Source organism: Lissotriton vulgaris, chromosome 11 (assembly GCF_964263255.1).
Source record: "Lissotriton vulgaris chromosome 11, aLisVul1.2, whole genome shotgun sequence".
Taxonomy (NCBI): Eukaryota; Metazoa; Chordata; class Amphibia; order Caudata; family Salamandridae; genus Lissotriton; species Lissotriton vulgaris.
Genome location: NC_141699.1, coordinates 144,325,071 through 144,343,730, shown reverse-complemented (window position 1 = coordinate 144,343,730; position 18,660 = coordinate 144,325,071). Strand labels below are relative to the sequence as shown.

The following is an 18,660-nucleotide window of genomic DNA, read 5'->3' as shown; positions in this document are numbered from 1 at the left end:
CCGCAAAAAAGCAGACAGAGCAGAAAAATAACCCTCTAGTTCCCAAAGCAGAGCCCTGTTTGGGCAAAAGTTAGCATGAATAGAAGAACAGTAAGAAGAAGCTGAAAGGTCAATAGACCTTTCAGTACAGTAGAATACAAATTTCTGCCAACAGAAGTCATACTGACTTAGTGGAGGGCCACCTGACCGCCAAAATAACATTACATACTTTCGGAGGAAGGTCAAAAGCTATTAAGTGCTGCAGCTCAATCTCAACACAAGGAGGCGCAGAGTTGACAGGTTCGGGTGGAGGACCCTCCCCAGTTGCTGTGACAGAAGAGCCTCCCGAAGGGGCAGCCTGATCCGAGGACCGATGATGAACTTCAGAAGCTTTGGATACCAGACTCTCCTCACCCAGTCCGGAGCCACAAGGATGACTAGGGCCCGGTCGATCCTGATCATCTTCAGAACCCTGGGCAAGAGTAATATAAGCGGGAAGGTGTACAGTAGGCCTGAGCTCCATGCTCAACGAAAGCCTGCAGTATTGCTGACACTGCGTGTTTTCTTCGTAGACAAACTAATCAAACCAAGGTTCTCCCCACTGCTGAAAGAGACCTAGCGCCACCTCCGACTGATGACGCCATTTGTGATCTGCTAGGCATCGACTGCTGAGTTAGTCTGCTCTGGAGTACAGAGAACCTGATGGGTATTGAACCCCTAGGGTTGTGCCCTGCTGTTCCAGCCATGTCTAAAGACGCAGGGCCTCTTTACAAAGGGCCCACGGCCCCCGCCTGTTGCAGTGCCACACAGCGGCGGTGTTGTCCGTGAACACCTGCACTAACTTTCCCTTGACGGAGGGAAGCACTGCTTTCAATACCAAACGAATTGCAAGGAGCTCCAACAAATTGATGCATAGCCCCGATTCCGCCAGAAACCAGTGTCCTCACCTCCACCTCTCCCAGATGTCGGCCCTCTCCCAGAAGTGACAATTATCAAGTGTGAGACCTGGTTGGGGAAGGGAGAGGTGTCTGCAGCCGAATCAGTCACAGTTCGTCAAACCACCAGTTCCTTCCGAGATCTGGATCACTTCAGTGAGATTTCCTAGACAAAACTGTTCAGGTTGAAACGAATCAGTCGTTAAACAACTTTTTCTTCATAAAATCCCAAAGTGCGGCTTTTCTTTGCGCAGCAAGCAGGAGGGTATTTGGAATCTACATGCAGGTCCTGCGCCCACCTAGCCAACACCAACCCTGTATAGTGGATGTGGTTGGATGAAACAGCAGGAGCTGTTTGCATCGATATATATATATATATATATATATATATATATATATATATATATATATATATAGTTACTTAACCAGTAAGCATCAGTTCTTGGCATGTAGAGCTGTAGATTCAAATCAATCAAATCAAATCAAAATTTTTCGGTAATCCGAGTAGGGATCTTAAAAAGGAATTTTCTACTTTTTGTAGTTCAGTCACATTTGCAAAGCCCCATGTTCCTGCCCCGTAAGTGGCAGTACTGGCACATTTGGCATTATATATTTTTAACATTTCCAACGTTGGTTTCTGGCCCAATTTTTGTGCAAATGATCTTAATGCCGTTGTTGCTCTTAAAAAGGATAATTTCCTGGCGTTGATTGCTGCCTTCCACTTAAAGTTTATCGATTACGATTCCCAAATATTGATATGTTGATGTTCTCTCCAACACTTCTCCTTTCACAAATAGTCTTTTGGGTTTTGCACTTTTTTTCCCCGCATGCATAGTAAAAGTTTTCTTAACGTTTAGGGACAAGTTCAGGCTTAACATAAAGTCGCAGTATTTATCCAATGCTCGCTGTAGTTCCACAGAGGTTCTAGCTAAGATGACCGCATCTTCGGCATATAACAAGGCAGATATCTGCCGACGACCAACTGAGGGGAGATCTTTACTTCCATCCAGCATGGCGGCCTCAAGGTCATTTGTGTAAAGGGTGAATAAAAAGGGGGCCAGCACGCATCCCTGTCTGACCCCCTTTTCCACTCTAAAGCTTTCTGTGAGTTGGCCCTTTGTCCCAAATCGCACTCTACCTGTTGTTCTGGTGTAGAGTTCTCGAAGGAAGTCCACAATAGGAGGGTCAACTCCCATTGTTAGAATGATTCTCCACAGCCTTGAATGTATAACACAGTCAAAGGCTGCGGATAAATCTACATACACCATATGGAACACAGTCACCTTAGCCTCCACATATTTTCCTGCCAATAAAGACAGATTTAATGCTTGATCTACAGTACCTAACCCCTCTCGGAATCCATACTGTATTTCTGATATGATGTTTTGCGTGGCTGACCACTCCTGTAGTCTCTCGAGAACGATCCGACGAGCGACCTTCCCAAGAGAGTCCAGGAGTGACATGGGCCTGTAACAGGTCGGTCAAATTCGGTCTCCCTTTTTAAAGATCGGGACACGTACAGATGTATTCCATGATTTTAGCAGGCCTTCTTCTACAGTGGCATTTAAAACATTCGTCAAGAGCGGGGACCAGAGTTCTTCCTGATATTTAAAAATGTCAACAGGAACCCCATCTGGCCCTGGGGCCTTACCTGTTTTTGAGGACTTTAGTGCTTTCTTTACCTCATCACGTGTGAAGTACAAATTTAGTGGATAGGTGACTTGATTCAATGGATCCATATAATCCATGCCATGTGATTTCCCTATACCAAAAACATTAGAAAAGTGGTTTACCCATTCGTTATTGGTAATTGCAATGTCAATGGATGGTAAATCCTCTTTATCTGTAAGATATGGTGACCTTACTATTTGCCAGAACTCTGAGCTGTCTTTAAGTTCCGAGCTTTTCCTAAGACGCTCCCATAGATCGGCTTTTATCTCTTGTTTTCTGGTTTTTATCGCTAGGGCGTATTCTTTTCTGAGGCTAATGACCTCCTCTCTGTCTCTTTTGTCCCTTCCAAGCGCTTTTTTAAATTTTGAGTATGCTTTAGTACAGGCTGGACTAAACCAGCCTTTCTTCTCCTGATTTTTTTGTTTGCAAGATCTAGTGAGTGCCTTCTTTATATTTTGTGAGATAATATTGAAGCTCGTTATTACGTCGCTACATTTTATCTCACACCCTAGGCAGGTTAAGATATCTTTTTTACATTCAGTGATTATTTCTGCAGTAATTGCTTTTTTATCAATATTTCCCCACTTTAAAGTGTAGCCATTCAAACAGCCTAGCTCAAGATTTTGTTGGTCTAATAATGTCGATGTATCAGGTTCTTTTTGATTTTTTTGGTCACTCAGGGCGATTATAATTGGGAAGTGATCACTCAGCGGGTTTTTTACTACTTCAAATAATTTGATATTTGGGCCTTTATGTGCCGAGATCAAAATGTAGTCTACGAGACTCATTAGTCCCCTACCATTAAATGTTGGTGTGAAGGGTACTCTGGAAGGCCTCAGTTCATTTGCGAAGCCCAGTTCTAATTCTGTTAGGACCTCGTTCATTTTTTCGCCCTCAATCGAGTGTGTGAAGTGTGTTATCCTATTGCCATTATCTTCCTCAATTCCACACTTATCAGTGTTATTATTCCCACATAGGTGGAGATTAAAATCGCCACCCCAAAGTATTATACATGTTTTATTAGCATTTTTCTCCTTTAAGTCTTGTAAGACTAGAGAAATGTCTGAAAGCAGGTTAGTCAAGTCGTCTACATTCTTATTGTTATTGAAATGTACTATGACGTATATCCTCTGTTTGGTTCTCTTTAAAATAATTATTTGGTAGTTCTCTTTTAATTTCAGAGGAACAATTTCCTCGTTGCACAGAGTATTTGCTAAGTAGATTATTAGACCACCACTATTTCTTCCAGATGGAGATTTTTTAGCCGGGGAAAGAAAGGTCTTGTATCCGATTATATGTATTGGGTCAATAGCCCAAGTTTCCTGGAGACAGATAACACTACTTGCATTAACTTGGTTTAGGAAATTGGGGTTCGTCACTTTAGCCAGCTATGTTCCAAAATGTTAGATGTATTAAGGAGGTAGTTCTATTATGACTGGAGCGAGTGGGTTTGATTGACAGATTTTCCAGTGGAACAGCACTAATTTTTACTTGTGATGGATTGGCGACATCGATCAATCCCATTTGGGTAAAAGGGATTAAAGTATGTTTATCAGAGAGAGTTACTGTATCCTTTTCCTCTCTATCTGGAATACTATCTAACACCTGCCCCTCTGAAGTTAATGTATACTTAGTTATCCCTTCAGAGTGATCGTTCTTTTGTCAATCGTTAAAATCCAGAGTAGACAGTGCAGTAAACCTATTTTGGATTTGGATGTTGTAGGAATTGCCTGGTGCAGCAGCAACTTGATGCCAACGAGGGTCCCTATATTCTTTATGCGGCATTGTGGACAAATAAGGATGAGACATAAAATGAGAATGTATCTGTGCTTGGTGTCTTTGTGTAGGAACATTCGGATAAGTGAATTTAGGATACTGATGTAAAAAGGGGGAGTTATTTTCTATCATCTGATAGTGATCAAAATGAGGAGTAACTAAATTGGGTCCCATAGTTGTGTGATTTGTAATCAAATGCCTGTAAAAATATCCCACCGGGAGAGGGGTGGTATTAAATTCCCAGACCGAAGGTGAAGGAGCCCTTGCCAAAGTTTTTTCAGCCCATTGTGGGTTCTTAAAGCTTATGGATATGCTATCCCCCTCGAATTTTTTCTTCAGGGGGCCTATCCATCCTACTCTCTGAACATTATTTATTTCTCCTGTACATTCTAATGGAAAGTTACAATTTGCTATCAGCCAATGTAAGACCTTGTTTTTCAAGGAGGAAAAAGTTTCCTCCTGATCGTGTCTGAGTGTAGGAACATTAACCAGGGCCAGTACATAAGCACCACATTCAGGTGGCAAATTGATTCGTGAAGGCATCTGTCTTGAATTGTATGGCGGGTCATGTAATGGCCGAGGTTTTTGAGAGGTTGAAAAAAATGGCATTCGGTTGGTTAGATATGTTTGTCATGCCATGGGATGCAACTATCTTCTTTCCTGCGTTTGTAGTTATAGCCTGGGTGTTGGTAGTTATGCTCGGCGTAGAACTACTTTCTATGACAGAAAGACTTTCTCCGTTTGCAGGAACGACTGGTTTTGGTTTTGTCGCCGTATCTACAGGTGGAATATCTTTTGCTTTCTGTTTGGAAGTAATAGGTTTAGTGATAGTTGTTTTTGAGCCTGTGTTAGTGATTGCAATATCGCTAGGAGCTTTTTTGTTGACAGAAATAAGTTCCTCTATTTGTTTTTCTATACGGGCCAGTCTGGATTCAATTGGTGACATAAAGATGGCCAAAAGGTCGCCAACTCTTTCTATTAATTGATCATTATTTTTTGTGGGTACGTCAAGATTATCCACACGCACCTGAGTATTCCCCTGGATATCTTCAGTTGTTACCCCTGTGTGTATAGTTATTCCACTAGCAGTGGGATGTTTGGTTGTACCTTTACCGGTTTGTGGTTTTGTTATATTACGTTGTTTTTCAACAGGAGGAATAAGTTTCATTGGTTGCTGAATCAGTTTTTGAATGGCACCCTCTTGGCTGGGTCTTGTCAGCGGCACGCTATTCTCTTCCAGAATTTCCGCAGTATGATTTATATTTAAATCTGGTGTCTTTTCTAGATCATTACTCGCGTCAGAGTCACAGTCAATTAGTGAATCTGTTGCTGATAAATTAATCTCATTAGGGATGGTGTGAAGGTCAGGTCGTATTTCTCGAGGGCAACCCATTTGTAAGTCTTTATGTTTTACTGGAGTTTTTACCAATAAAATGTTACCAAGAGAGGAGCGTTTAGTTTTTAGTAGTTCTTGTGAGACCCTACGCTTAGCGAGTTCTAGGTCTTGTGAGACTCTACGCTCAAGGAGTGAAATACTGAGATCAATGGCATTGTTTGTTCTTGTAATGAAACTATCGATAGGGCCAATCATGGATGTGCCGGCCGCAGCTGTCTTACTTCTACTTCCCCTGGTAGACATCACAGTATACACGTAGATACTCTGGGAGTGATAAGGTTCACTTAACTCTAATGCTCTCGGAGCAAAGTAGTGCAATGTCAGAATACTACTGGCCCTATGATAATTGTTGTGTAGCAGGTCAATGTATTTACAATCAAGGCACAAAGTCAGATTTACCTACTCGATGTAAAAGTAGTAATGTTAGGGGGGGTATACCCAACCCGACCAGCCCCGGGCACTCCCGAGCGCTCCCGCGCCACGGGTGATGACGGCAATTTAAAGCGCCTCCTGGCGCGTGCCCGACGTGTCCGCCGCTAAGCCCGCTGGGAAAGGTAGTCCCACACTCGGCGGCCGCTTAATTGTAATTGCGGAGGCGGGAGGACTACAGGGCAGGGCCAGCGGCAGCAAGAAAACGTTGTGGCAGGCGTCTCAGGCAGCAGGCAGCAAGTGAGATACAGCAGAGCACCCGCTCCAACACAAAAGATAAGCAAAAGCGGAACGCCCACTCCTCCGGCGATGACGACAATTTAAAGCGCCTCCTGGCGCGTCCCCGACGTGTCCACCGCTAAGCCCGCTGGGAAAGGTAGTCCCCCACTCGGCGGCCGCTTAGTTGTAATTGTGGTCGGCGGGAGGACTACAGGGCAGGGCCAGCAGAAGCAAGGAAACGTCGTGGCAGGAGTCCCAGCTGTAGATTCACATGCTTTGCATAATACTGCCATCAGGGGTTGGGTCCGGATGTTTGCAAGTTGTTTTTCTTTGAAGGAGTCTTTCCTGCTCACGACGTAAGGTGACTTTCTGTGATAGTGCGCATGGTCACCGACTCCATTGTTAGACTGTTTTCCTGCAGGAGGGGGAGAATGAAATAAATAAGTGTAGTATGGGGATGTCCATGCATATGAATGTATAATGTAAGAACTGCAACAACTACAGGTTCCCAGGAGGCGGGTGGGCGTATGTGACTCTCCAACTCTACAAGCAAAGAACAGATGCTTACTGGGTAAGTAAAATTATTCGTTTGAGGCATGTGTGCCGTAGATACACATGCTTTGCATAGGCTATAAAGCAGTAAATTCCCAAAGCTGTGGCTTAATCTGTAGATGTTGCAGTTGTTTGAAATGGTGTTTTTAGTACTGATTGGCCAACATTAGCCTGTTGATGTGCCAACACATCTACACAATAGTGTTTGGTAAATGAATGTGGTGTATAGATTTAAAAATGGCTGAGCGTGAATTAATTTCAGTAATTCGCACTAATAGTGATAGCCAGACTGCCCAGAAAAAGGTCGCTTGTTGTAAGGCAAAGATTAATGGTGTCTGGAGTGAGGATATAGCAATCCAGTACAAAATTATTAAAACTGATCGGTACGAGTATGGAGAAACCGTGGGCAGGTGTCTTGCTCAAAGACTCCGGGGCCGAAGGAGTCGGCGAGAATTGAGGGGCTGTTGGATAACCATGGCCGTTTAGTCGCCTCTATAGAGGGTATAATGGAGATATCCCAGCAATATTATAAGGAACTGTATACTCAAGACGTTGTACCCCAAGAGGTGATTGAACAATACTTGTTAAGTATAGATTTACCCGTGGTGGGCGACATGATAAGAGAAGAGCTAGAGGCCCCTATCACTATGATAGAATTACAGTCTGCACTTGAGGCACCCGGGAAAGCGGCCGGACCTGATAAACTACCTTCAGAGGTTTATCGTATTTGGTTTCCGGTAATAAAAGATATGTTGGCTACCTTTATTGCGGCCCAGATAGGCAGTCCCCCTGCATCTTGGGACGATGGAAATATAGTTGTTTTTAAAAAGAAAGAGAAGCCTACTGAACTGACTGGCTCTTATAGGCCTATAGCGTTAATAAATGCCGATGCCAAGGTATATTCTAACATTTTAGCAACCCGGTTAGTGCAAATCGTCCCTTTTTTTGGTTGCCCGCCATCAACATGGTTTTTTACCTGGGAGAAGTACCGTCAATCATTTGCATAGAGTTGTGGCCGTGCAAGATCATGCTGCAGTGTTCCATACGAATATTGGTTTAATCTTTCTTGACGCTGAAAAAGCGGTTGATCGCGTCGCCTGGGACTTTCTCTGGGCAGTTATGCGTAAAATGGGTTTTGGGCGTCAGTTCTTGCTCGCTCTCCAGACTATGTATAAGTGACCTAGGGGGAAGATCTGCGCGATGGGTAATGAATCTGCTCATGTATATATCACCTAGGCACAAGGCAAGGATGCCCATGCTCACAGCTATTGTTTGCGATGTATATCGGACCCTTGTTGCGTATTCTTGAAACTTCGCAGACTATACAATCAATGGTGGTGGAGAATCATTGTGTGCGTGTCTTAGCCTATGCTGACGACAATACTTACATCTGACCCGGAGCGAGCATTATTGGAAATTGAGCATGTGACATCTGAGAGTGGAAAATCATCTGGGTATAAATTAAATCTTTTAAAGACCCGGGTCATCTGCACCCCAGGATTATGCCCCGGCGAGAAGCGAGTGACACAAGAGGCCCGATATTTGGGGATTAAGATCAGGATGTCCCTTCAAGAAATTGTTGCTGTTAACTGGGCGGATATAGTAGGCTCGGTTAAAAGGCAACTCTAAAAGGTTGAATGTTTACACTTATCTTTGGTTGGGCGACGGAACGTATTGAAGATGTGCATACTACCTCGGGTACTTTATTTCTTTCGGACAGTACCACTAGAGTTGTCACACAAGCAATTAAGGTCACTACAGTCTATTACCGATAGGTTCATCTGGGGATGGAAGAAGGCCCGGCAGGGTTCAAAATATATGACGCTTCCACTATCTAGAAGGGGTGCCCAATGTTGTTTTTTATTATTTAGCTTGTCTTTTATAAAATATCGATATTTTGGTAACCGAGGGCGAGATAATGCCATTTGAAACCCTCAATATTTATTTGTTGTTACTAGGGGATCACTCACGACATTTATTGCTTAAATTTCTTGAGCAGAGTTATTATAAATAAACTAGATTTAAGACTGTATTTGCTGCATTTAAAGGACTGAGATGGGTGCGCAAGGTTATATCTCTTAATAGAATTAATTATTATACCCCACTCGATTCCACAGAATTACTTACATTAATATTTTGGGATGCTAAGAGGAGGATATGGCGGGAGAAGGGGATTCAATGAGTTGGGGATGTTTTCAATCGTGGTATCATGTTGTCATTTACGGATTTAAGGGATAAATATGGAATCTTGCAGAATGATTTTTTTAAAATATTTGCAGTTAAGGGACTATTTCCCCAAACACCCTGAAATTACCCCTATAGTAGTTAATGATTTACTTGAAGCTATGTCCAAACATGTCAGGATTGGGATACTGTATAACATCTTGCTTGCAACACAACGTGACGACATATCAGCACATGACGCGAAATGGAGTACCAGGTTTAGCAGTGCTGGCTCGTTGGTTCAAGAGTCCATTGATTTGGTTTCAACAGTTATTTTGACTGTCAATCTACGATCCCAGCATTATAAAACTTTATTTAATCTGTATTATACACCTGCCCATATGATGAAGTGGGGTAATGCCCAAGCAGGGAATTGTTTTAGGTGTCATACCACAAGCTGACACAGTGCTTATATTTTATGACTGCAGTATGTTAGCACCTTTCTTTTAATCAATTTAACAGTTTTTGTCGCATCTCACTAATGTAAATGTTATGGTATCTAAAGAGATGTTGCTGCTTGGGGTATGTAGAAATGGTAATGAATGTCAACTGTACTACCCATACAGACTTTTTTTTTCATGGCTATGGCAGTAGCTTGCTTATGTATCGCGTCGATGTGGTTGAAACTGGAGACACCTTCTTATGAAATGTGGCGAGCAAAGGTTTATAATGCTTTTTATACAGAATTTAATCTTTATCGTCTTAAGTCACTGAAGAAAAAATAATTAGGGATCCAGATTTGGCAGCCTATGATACGGCATATGGAGGATTAATAACTATATCTTGAGTATCTTTGTTTAGCCAAATAATTTGAAATTTTTAGTATTGTCTTGTTTTTTGCTTTGTTTTTCCTACAGCACAATGATTGTTATTTATGCAAGCTGTGAATTATTTGTGTTAACGCTATGAACTGAACAATAAACACTTTAATAAATAAAAATAAAAAAATCATATGATGTGGTTTTAATTTAGCATATTCCTCAAAATTACTTGTATCGCAATACTTCAGTGATCTGCTTTGTAGTTGTGGGTTTGAAATGAATACATGCAGGTGAAATTAAAGAATGCACATCATAAATGGAACTGCACTTCAGCATACAAACAACTACATGTAAGTAAGCTAACAGTCATTTAATTCTCAATCGATATTTTGAATAAATACATATGCGATGGAAATGAACTACTATCTCGCATCCCGGAAGACGTAGAACATCCTTACCCCTTCTTTTTTGCCTTGCCAAAGCATTTTCCGCTTCTTTTCTTGCTCCGCAAACCTCATTGGATTTACTGCTGCAGGGTTATAATAACTGGGTACTGCTATTCCAGTCTCAGCCAATGCCTTTGCTTGAAGTGCAGCCATTTGGGCTGCCATTGCTATTTGAGGAGTTACTTGGGTTCCAGAGGCCAAAAGTGCAGCAACATTGAGAACTGAGCCTCCACCTGCAGCTGCCATAACAAAAAAAAAAGAGAAAATAAAAAAAATCTTTATATTTGAAAACAGTCTTTTTGTAGTTGTGGGACAGAATAATCACACATGAGGTCAATAAAGTCAGGTTCAGTATATCAACATCTAAATGCAAGTCCAAAATGCAACCTATTTCTTAAAGGTGCACTAGACCATGTCGTAACAGCCTACCACCATTAATGTGGACAAATGATTGTAAACCACATTAAATTAACAAATACTCTGACACTGGAACGCATAGTACATTGTTCATCATTAATAGTTTTCCATAGGATCTGTCCCTATCTTTTCTTGTTTTCGCTATTTTCACCACTCCAGGTGTTGTGGATAATCTTTATTGGAAAGAGCAAGCGTTCAAAAACATCTGGCAACCGACATGTATTTTGCCTATACAAAGTCTTTTTCAAGGCTGCAATATTAACCAAATACTAATCTAATAAAAACAAGTATGAATCTAATCATATTGAGTGGCCACAAAAACCGGTGCAAGAAGCAAAAAGTCTTTAGAAATAAAAATCTAGCCACAATCAAGTGAAACCAAGTGAGATAGTAAGGAGTGAGTGTCTTCAGTGTAGCCCTTATGGTGCTGTGGAGTTCGTAATGACAACCTCACAGCACCATATACTCTTAAATGGCATCACTACACTTACAGTGACCAGGAATGGCCCTGGGTAATGTAGAGGCACAGGGCTCATGCACCTGTGCCCACACCTCTGGCATAGGGCACCCAGCTAGAGGGGTGACTGAAGTATGCCAGGACAGTGGGTTCTGTGGGCATGGCACACTGGGGTGTGTGCCATGTCGACTCTTTGTTTAGTTCTGTACTTAGACACTCAGCCTGCAAACTAGGGGCTGATAGGTGGCCAGAGATGCCAGTTGGGTTTTAGTTTCAACAGTTTTAAGGAAGGAACACAGGCTCTGGATACCTGGTTGGTAGTAACCCAGGGCACACTCAGTCAAAGCACATCAACAGTTCAGAAAAAAGTGGGGGCATACCAAGGCAAGAAAGATGGCACTTTCGCACAGCTGCCACACAGCAGACATGTTGCTGGACCCCTGGGTGATGAGCCCCCCGCTCTCCTGGGCCTGCGACAATGCACATCCTGGGTGAGGGGCCAGGTCTCCTCTCCCAGGATGGGCAGGGGGAAGCTTCAAAGGCCCCCACCAGTTCTGACCCCAACTCTGGCGGGAAGACTGGCAGGGAAAAACTACGTCAGGAAGGGGGGTGTGCCAGCCTATGCCAACCCCACCCCTCAGGTGGGGGACACGAGGTGAAGCACAACGCTGGGCTCCGCCCATCTTGAAGATGGGGAGCTCTGCCCAATCACAGCTAGGTTCATGCCCCCCTCCCAAAGGAGAGGAGCAGGCAAGGTGGTGTACCTACCCCAGGACAGGGACCTATTGGTCCCTGCCATTGCCCTACCTGTAACACCCCTAAATTCGATATTTAGGGGATCCCTGAACCTTCCTTCCTCAGATCCCGATGAGAAAAGAAGAAAGAAGATCAAGAGGAAGAAGACCTGCCGTGCAGCTGCTAACAGGATGACACCAATTGACTTGACACCAGCCCTACCAGCCTGTCGATTCTGGAATCTGCTCCTGCCTAATCCCGGCGACTCCTGCGGACATCAACCTTGGGACACCCAGAGGACCTGCCTGCCTTGACCCTCTTAAAGCCTGGGACTCGCACCAGCAGAGGCTCTGCTGCAACACCCCCCCTGGTGCCAGCCAGGAACCTCCGGACCAACCCACTCTGCACCTGCCGAGCCCGGCCCGTGCCAGAGATCCAGGACCACGAGACATCTCCCCAGCGACTGGGACCCGAATTCCAGTGCCCAAAGACCCTCCTCGATGAACCAGACGACGCCTGCAGCCTCAGAACAAAGGACCCCTCCGACCATGACCAGCAGGGGGTATGATTTCCCGACCTCAAAAGACACCCGCACCCGGCGCCCCACGGCCCCCTGTGCCCAACTCCTGGGTGCCTACCTAACCTCAAAGATACAAACTTACCACTCAAAGTGTTGGTCGCTCCAGAAGATCCTCCGTCCCCGAGCCTGCAGCCGGCTCAGAAGTACCCTGCACCCAGCCGCCTGAGTGCCCCTGGCAGTGCAACCTTACTCTGCTTCCCCATTTGCCCTAAGCAAGTGACCAGGAGCCCAGTTCCCACAGCCACTTGGCCTTCTAGCCAGCAGCCACCAACCGGAGCCCCCTGTCCCCCATTGGATAACATTGGGCCCAACTACCTCTGCACCCGCCCCTGCGCCGCTGAGGGTGAACCAACTGTACATACCTGACACTGGGGGACCCCTGAGTCTATGCCCAGAACCACAACTTCACCAGTCGAGTACTCACCAGGAAACCGGTAACTCACTTACCCGCCGTTGAATAACATTGACTGGTTTGACTCGAAAAATCTTCAAAGTGTCTACTTTTGAAAACGTAAAATATTCATATAAAATCATCCGATTTCCGAAATACACACCTGTGAGCAGGAGAGAAACCAGTACTGTACCCTGTAGCCCAGTACTGAAACACATAAGTAATCCCTAGCGGGTTTACTAGTAACTTGTATTTTCTCCGTAGGATTCCATTGTCTGCTTTTCTATGAAATTTCTTCTGTTTACTTTTGAAAACTAGAAATATTCTTTAAAAATCATCCGAAATACTTAAACGTAGTTACTTACCTGTTTTAAGTTGAGACCAGAGTGCTGGCCCCAGGAGCCCAGTACTGGATTACAAATGTAACGAGATCGTACTTTACCTGCAACCTGAATTGTCTTCCATTGGATAACATTGCCAGACTTCTGTTGAAAAGTTTCGAAGTGTGAACTTTTAAAATAGCTTTTTATTCCTGTAAAATCACTACAATACCTAAAACGTTTTTGCTAAACTGTTTTCAGCTTACATCCCAGGACTAAACCTAGAAGCCAGTCCTGGAATTACCAAAGTAATCTACAAAGTAATCAACTGTGTTTATATAAGGAAATCCATTGAGCTCAATGCTAAATTGTGTGTAGAATGGTGTGGCCTACTGCAACCCCTGTACTTATTGTATTTACAAAGTTAATTGCCTTTCTGCAAAGTACTCATCTGAGACCTCTCATATGGAGAACAGTACATTTTGATACCTGTTGGTTCTAGAAATAAAACAACTATATCTCTTGATATAAAAACAATTGGCCTGGAGTTTAGTCTTTGAGTATGTGAAACCTTTTGCTGACTGAGTGTGTACAACAAATGCTTTACACGGTCCTCTGGTACTGCCTTACTGCTCGACCAAGCTACCACTTTACAGAGCAAGGTCACACCTGGCTTTAACCTCTGTTATACCTCTGGAGTTTGTGGACTCTATACACACTGTACCTTATTCTGGTCCAGTATATATAGAGCCACTTTCTCACAGTAAACATAACGTAATGGGAAAAAAAAGTAGCCTTAGTTAATGGTAGATGTATGAAGCTTGTGCATGTGTGAAATTCCTATCCACTGCTCTGTGGATAAAAGCAAACACCGAAGACCAAACACCCCGAGAGAATCCTAAAGTAGTAAAGTGCATCCCTAGTCAATTGTGAAAAAACGAACTGAGTGTTCATGAAGGGCAATACCTCAAATAATTCCAACCGTTGACAAGTCCAATAGATGCAGAGATCCCATTTCAAATCTTTTCTTAGATTCGATGACGTGCTCCTATGACTACGTCCACGCCGGCGTGCTACAAAGAATTTTACGAACGTTGCTGACGCACGGGGGGATATTCACAAGGTGAGGAATCCACTGGCAGATGTATCTATCAGAAAGGACACTAGTGTTTACCGCTCTCGCAGATGTGTCAGAAGCATCAAGGGAACATCTGATTTGATGGTTTGAATTAAGCTGTCCCTTCCGTACTAAGTCTCGTGCTTTAGATTTATGCTCTTGGGGTAGAAATCGGATGAGTTGGTCCATTTCATCCCAATGCGCACGTTAGTTTCTGGCTAGCAGCGATGGTGTGTTAGATATGCGCCAGAAGTTTGCTGTTTGTGAGGCCACCCTTTTCCAGGACGCATTAAGAAGCTTGGATTCTTTATCTGGGGGTAGAGCATCTCCTGTAGCTTGGAAGTTTGCCCTTTTTTACGTGCATTTGAAACAAATAGTTTCTTACCTGTCGGTGTAGTTTTGCAGCTTGAAGATCTTTCTGGATTCACTATGCTGTGCATTATTCCGCGGTCTTGTGGTTGGGTCCGGAATCGTAGTCTTTTCTTTGTTTTTTTTTTTGTAGCCCAGGTGGGCGTCGGCGTCTCAACTCTTGGTGTATTTCCGGTGACGTCGGCACGCTTCCTGCGGAAGCTCCCACTCTTGGGCACCATCTTCAGATTCTTTTTTTCGTGTTTGTTCTGTTACCGAAGTTTTGGCAATGTTCCACTAAGTTATTCACCGCTTTAACATTTAAGGCGTCTTGTTTCAATATTGTCTCTGTTTTAACCACCTTTTTTCTCCAACCTCATCGTTCTGGCAGAGGTAGGTGGGTTCGCTAGTGAATCCATAAAGAAACTACACCGACAGGTAAGAAGCTATTCGTTTTGCAGTGTGAATCTTTCTGGATTCACTATGCTGTGCATAGACTTTGTAGCGGTTTCTCATGTTTGTGGCGGCTGGGTGGAAGATGAGAGTTGGTTATTGAATATGCGTTGAAGCACCTTTTGTCCGACTTGTGCTTCCTTGTTCATCTGTATATCCACACTGTAGTGCTTCGTGAAGGTGTGCACTGAAGCCCATGTTGCCGCCCGGCTTATGTCCTGAATGGGTGTGTTAGCTAGGAAGGCTATTGTAGCTCCCTTTTTCCTGGTAGAGTGGGCTCGTGTCCCCCTCTGCTAGTTCATGTCCTGCTCGCCTGTGGCAGAACTGTATTGTTCGAGCGATCCATCGTGCAATGGTTCCTTTAGTCACTGGTTACCCCATGAAACTGTTAGCGAAAAACACAAAGAACTGTTTTGTTTTCCTGTGTCCTTTTGTTCTCTCAATGTAGTGCATGACTGCCCTTCTGGCGTCTAGGGTGTGCAGAGCCCGTTCGGCGCTAGTGGCTGATTTTTGGAAGAAACTTGGTATTTGTATAGTCTGGTTCGTGTGGAACCTTGACACCACCTTTGGCATGAAGTGCGGGTCCGTTCTCATCACTACCCTATCCTTGTGTATCTGGATGTAGGGTTCTTGTAGCGTTAGTGCCTGTAGCTCGCTCACTCTGCGTAGTGAGGTGATTGCTACCAGGAAAGCTGTTTTCATGGTCAGCATTTCTAGGGAGGCCTTGTGAAGGGTCTCGAAAGGCTTTTTCATGAGTTCCGTTAGGACCAGGTAAAGGTTCCATGCAGGTGGCGGCACCCTCTTTGGTGGTGCAATCCTTTTTTCTCCCTCTATGAATCTTTTAATGACTTGTGATGTGAAGAAACTCTTGCACGTTTCTCCCCTTGCGTAAGCGACTATTGCTGCTAAGTGAACTCTTAATGAGGATGAGCTTAGGTTCTTGTCGAGCAGGTGCGTGAGGTACTTTACCACTGTCGAGTCCTTCCGCATCTTATTGTGTAGCTTTTCTCTCCTGCACCACAGTGTAAATCTCTTCCATTTTGATACATAGCACTTCTGTGTGCTGGGCCTTCGTGCCTCCCGAAGTACCCTCAGGGTGCTTTCTGGCAGTTTCAAATGCGCAAACTCTGTCTTCAGGAGCGATGCTACTAGGCTCAGGCTCTCTGGCTCTGGGTGCAGCACCTCTCCGTTTTGCATGGAGTGTAGGTCCTTTCTTCTCCCAAATATGTGGGGGGCACACTGTGTCATCTCCATGATCTGTGAGTACCATGTCTGCCTGGCCCACTGCGGTGCGACCAGTATCAGGGTCATGATGCTCGTTCTGCACTTGCTGAGTACCGTGTGCATCAGCGGTATCGGCAGAAAACCGTAAGCAAATGTCCTGGACCAGTCTATCCATAGGGCATTCCTAGGCTTTCCTGTTTTCAGTTTCTATTCTTGGTAAATTCTGGTGGTGTTTTTTCAGTGTTTTCCAGTGACTGCCATACGAAGTTAATACAGTCATGATACACTTTCCATTGTCCTTTGATTCTGCAGCTCAGATTTAACAAGCATTTACAATGCAATAGGTCTCGCATTAAAGCGAGTTTAATCTATTGGCATTGTAAATGACAAAGCCTTTTATTTATGTTTTAAAAACAAAAATAAAAGGCATTGTTATTTGCAATGTCAACAGCTCAAACTTGCATAAATGCGAGACCTATTGCATTGCAAATGCTTGCATTAAATATAAGCGTGAATTGGTCACTCAGCTTTTGTCAATAAATATATGTAGAATTTCTTTTTAAATGCTATGATTAAGTTGCAGTGTGGCCGAAGGGGCATATGAAAGTCAAAAAAATGGGGTTAAGAAAAAGACTTCCTCTAGCAAAAAATAATAAGTATGTGGGGCTTTGTTTTTGCACTTGTTTTTTTTTGGCCAACAGTGATGGTAGCTTTTGCTTTTTTGACTGCTCTCCAACAGGAATGTGTAGCAAGTGCTGAAATGCAATAAGGTACTGTTAGGTGCACCATGCCAAAAGGTCTCACCTTTGGGACCTTATTATTTAGTTATGTAGCACAATATCCTTGGTGCAACAACATTAACTGTTGCAGTGAGGATTTCCTCCAGTGGATGGAGAAACCCAGGCTCATCAGCGTGCTAGTCACTCTCTGTGCGTGCTGCTTGCATGTTTCGTATGCGCTTGCTTTTATTAGCCAGTCGTACAGGTAAGGGTATACGTGTATTCCTTCCCTTCGTAGGTGTGCTGAGACTGTTGCGAGGCACTTTGTGAAGACGCTTGGTGCCGATTTGAGGCCGAACGCCAGGGTTATGAACTGGTAGTGGTCTTCTCCGATCGTGAATCTGAACAGATGCTTGTGCCCTCTATTCATTGGGATGTGCAGGTAGGCATCCTTGAGGTCTATGGTGACCATGAAGTCCCCGCCTTGCAATTGAGGAAGTACCTCTTGCAGGGAGGTCATTTTGAACTTTTGCGTTCTTATGAATTTGTTCAAGAATCTTAGGTCCAGGATGGGTCTCATCGTTTCGTCTACCTTTGGTACCAGGAAGTACGTTGAGTACACGCCCCTGTTCCTTTCTCTGTAAGGCACTGGTTCTATGGCCTGCTTCTGCAGGAGCTCTTTTGCTTCTTCTTGAAGGCGCTCTAGCTCTTTCTTTGCTAGTGGTCTTCTTTTCGGTTTTCTGTTTGTTGGTTTCCCTTCCAACTCTATGCAATACCCGAACTGTATGATGTTGAGAACCCATTTGTCCGAAGTAATTCTCTTCCACTCCTGGAAGAAATGCTTTAGTCTTCCTCCCACTGGTCTTACATGCCCGCAGGTGTTTAGTTCGTGTAACTCCTGTCTGTTTTGTTTGTGCTCCACCCTGGGAGTTTTCGCTTGGGTGGGCACATGGAGCTTGCTTAAGTAACTTAGAGGTGGTTCCCCCCCCCCTCTCATTCTGTCCACGTCCATTTCCTCTCCCGCGAAAGGACTGGCCTCTTGGCTGGTACTGCCAGGACTGCTTTTGTTGACCCTGCTGTGTCTGGGTGTCTGCCTGGTGGGTTTGTTGGAACACCTGGTGTGATGTTCCTGGCTGGTTTCCTCCCCTCCTGTTAGGTCTTCGTGACGGGGTGCCTCTTTTAGCACCTCTGAACTGCAATGCCCCCATGGATCTTGCAGTCTTGTTATCCTTCTTCAGTTGGCTGAGCTTCTCATCAACTGGGGCCCCGAACAACGTCTCTCCGTTGAACGGGGTTGTTCAGGATGCTGTGTTGCACTTTCGGCTTGAAGCCTGAAATCTTGAGCCAGGCGTGTCTCCTTTCCGTGATGCTCATCATCATGAGTCTGCTGGAGGGGTCTGCTCCGTCCAGGGCAGTTTTGAGGCAAGAATTTGCCACATTCTTCCCCTCCTCAAACAGGTGTTCAGCTCTTTGCTTGAATTCCTGAGGCATGTTTTTCACTAACTGGCCCAG

At 44.3% G+C, this 18,660-nt stretch overlaps 1 protein-coding gene across 1 annotated transcript in view; it reads right to left on the bottom strand.

The window, feature by feature from the left end:
• The window catches only part of RSRC2 (arginine and serine rich coiled-coil 2), a 183,855-nt gene that overhangs the window by 43,811 nt on the left and 121,384 nt on the right, over nucleotides 1-18,660 (bottom strand). The window contains exon 8 of the mRNA XM_086942948.1: nucleotides 10,400-10,626. Within this exon, the coding sequence (XP_086799074.1) occupies nucleotides 10,400-10,626 (227 nt within the window). The remainder of the gene's footprint in view (nucleotides 1-10,399; nucleotides 10,627-18,660) is intronic.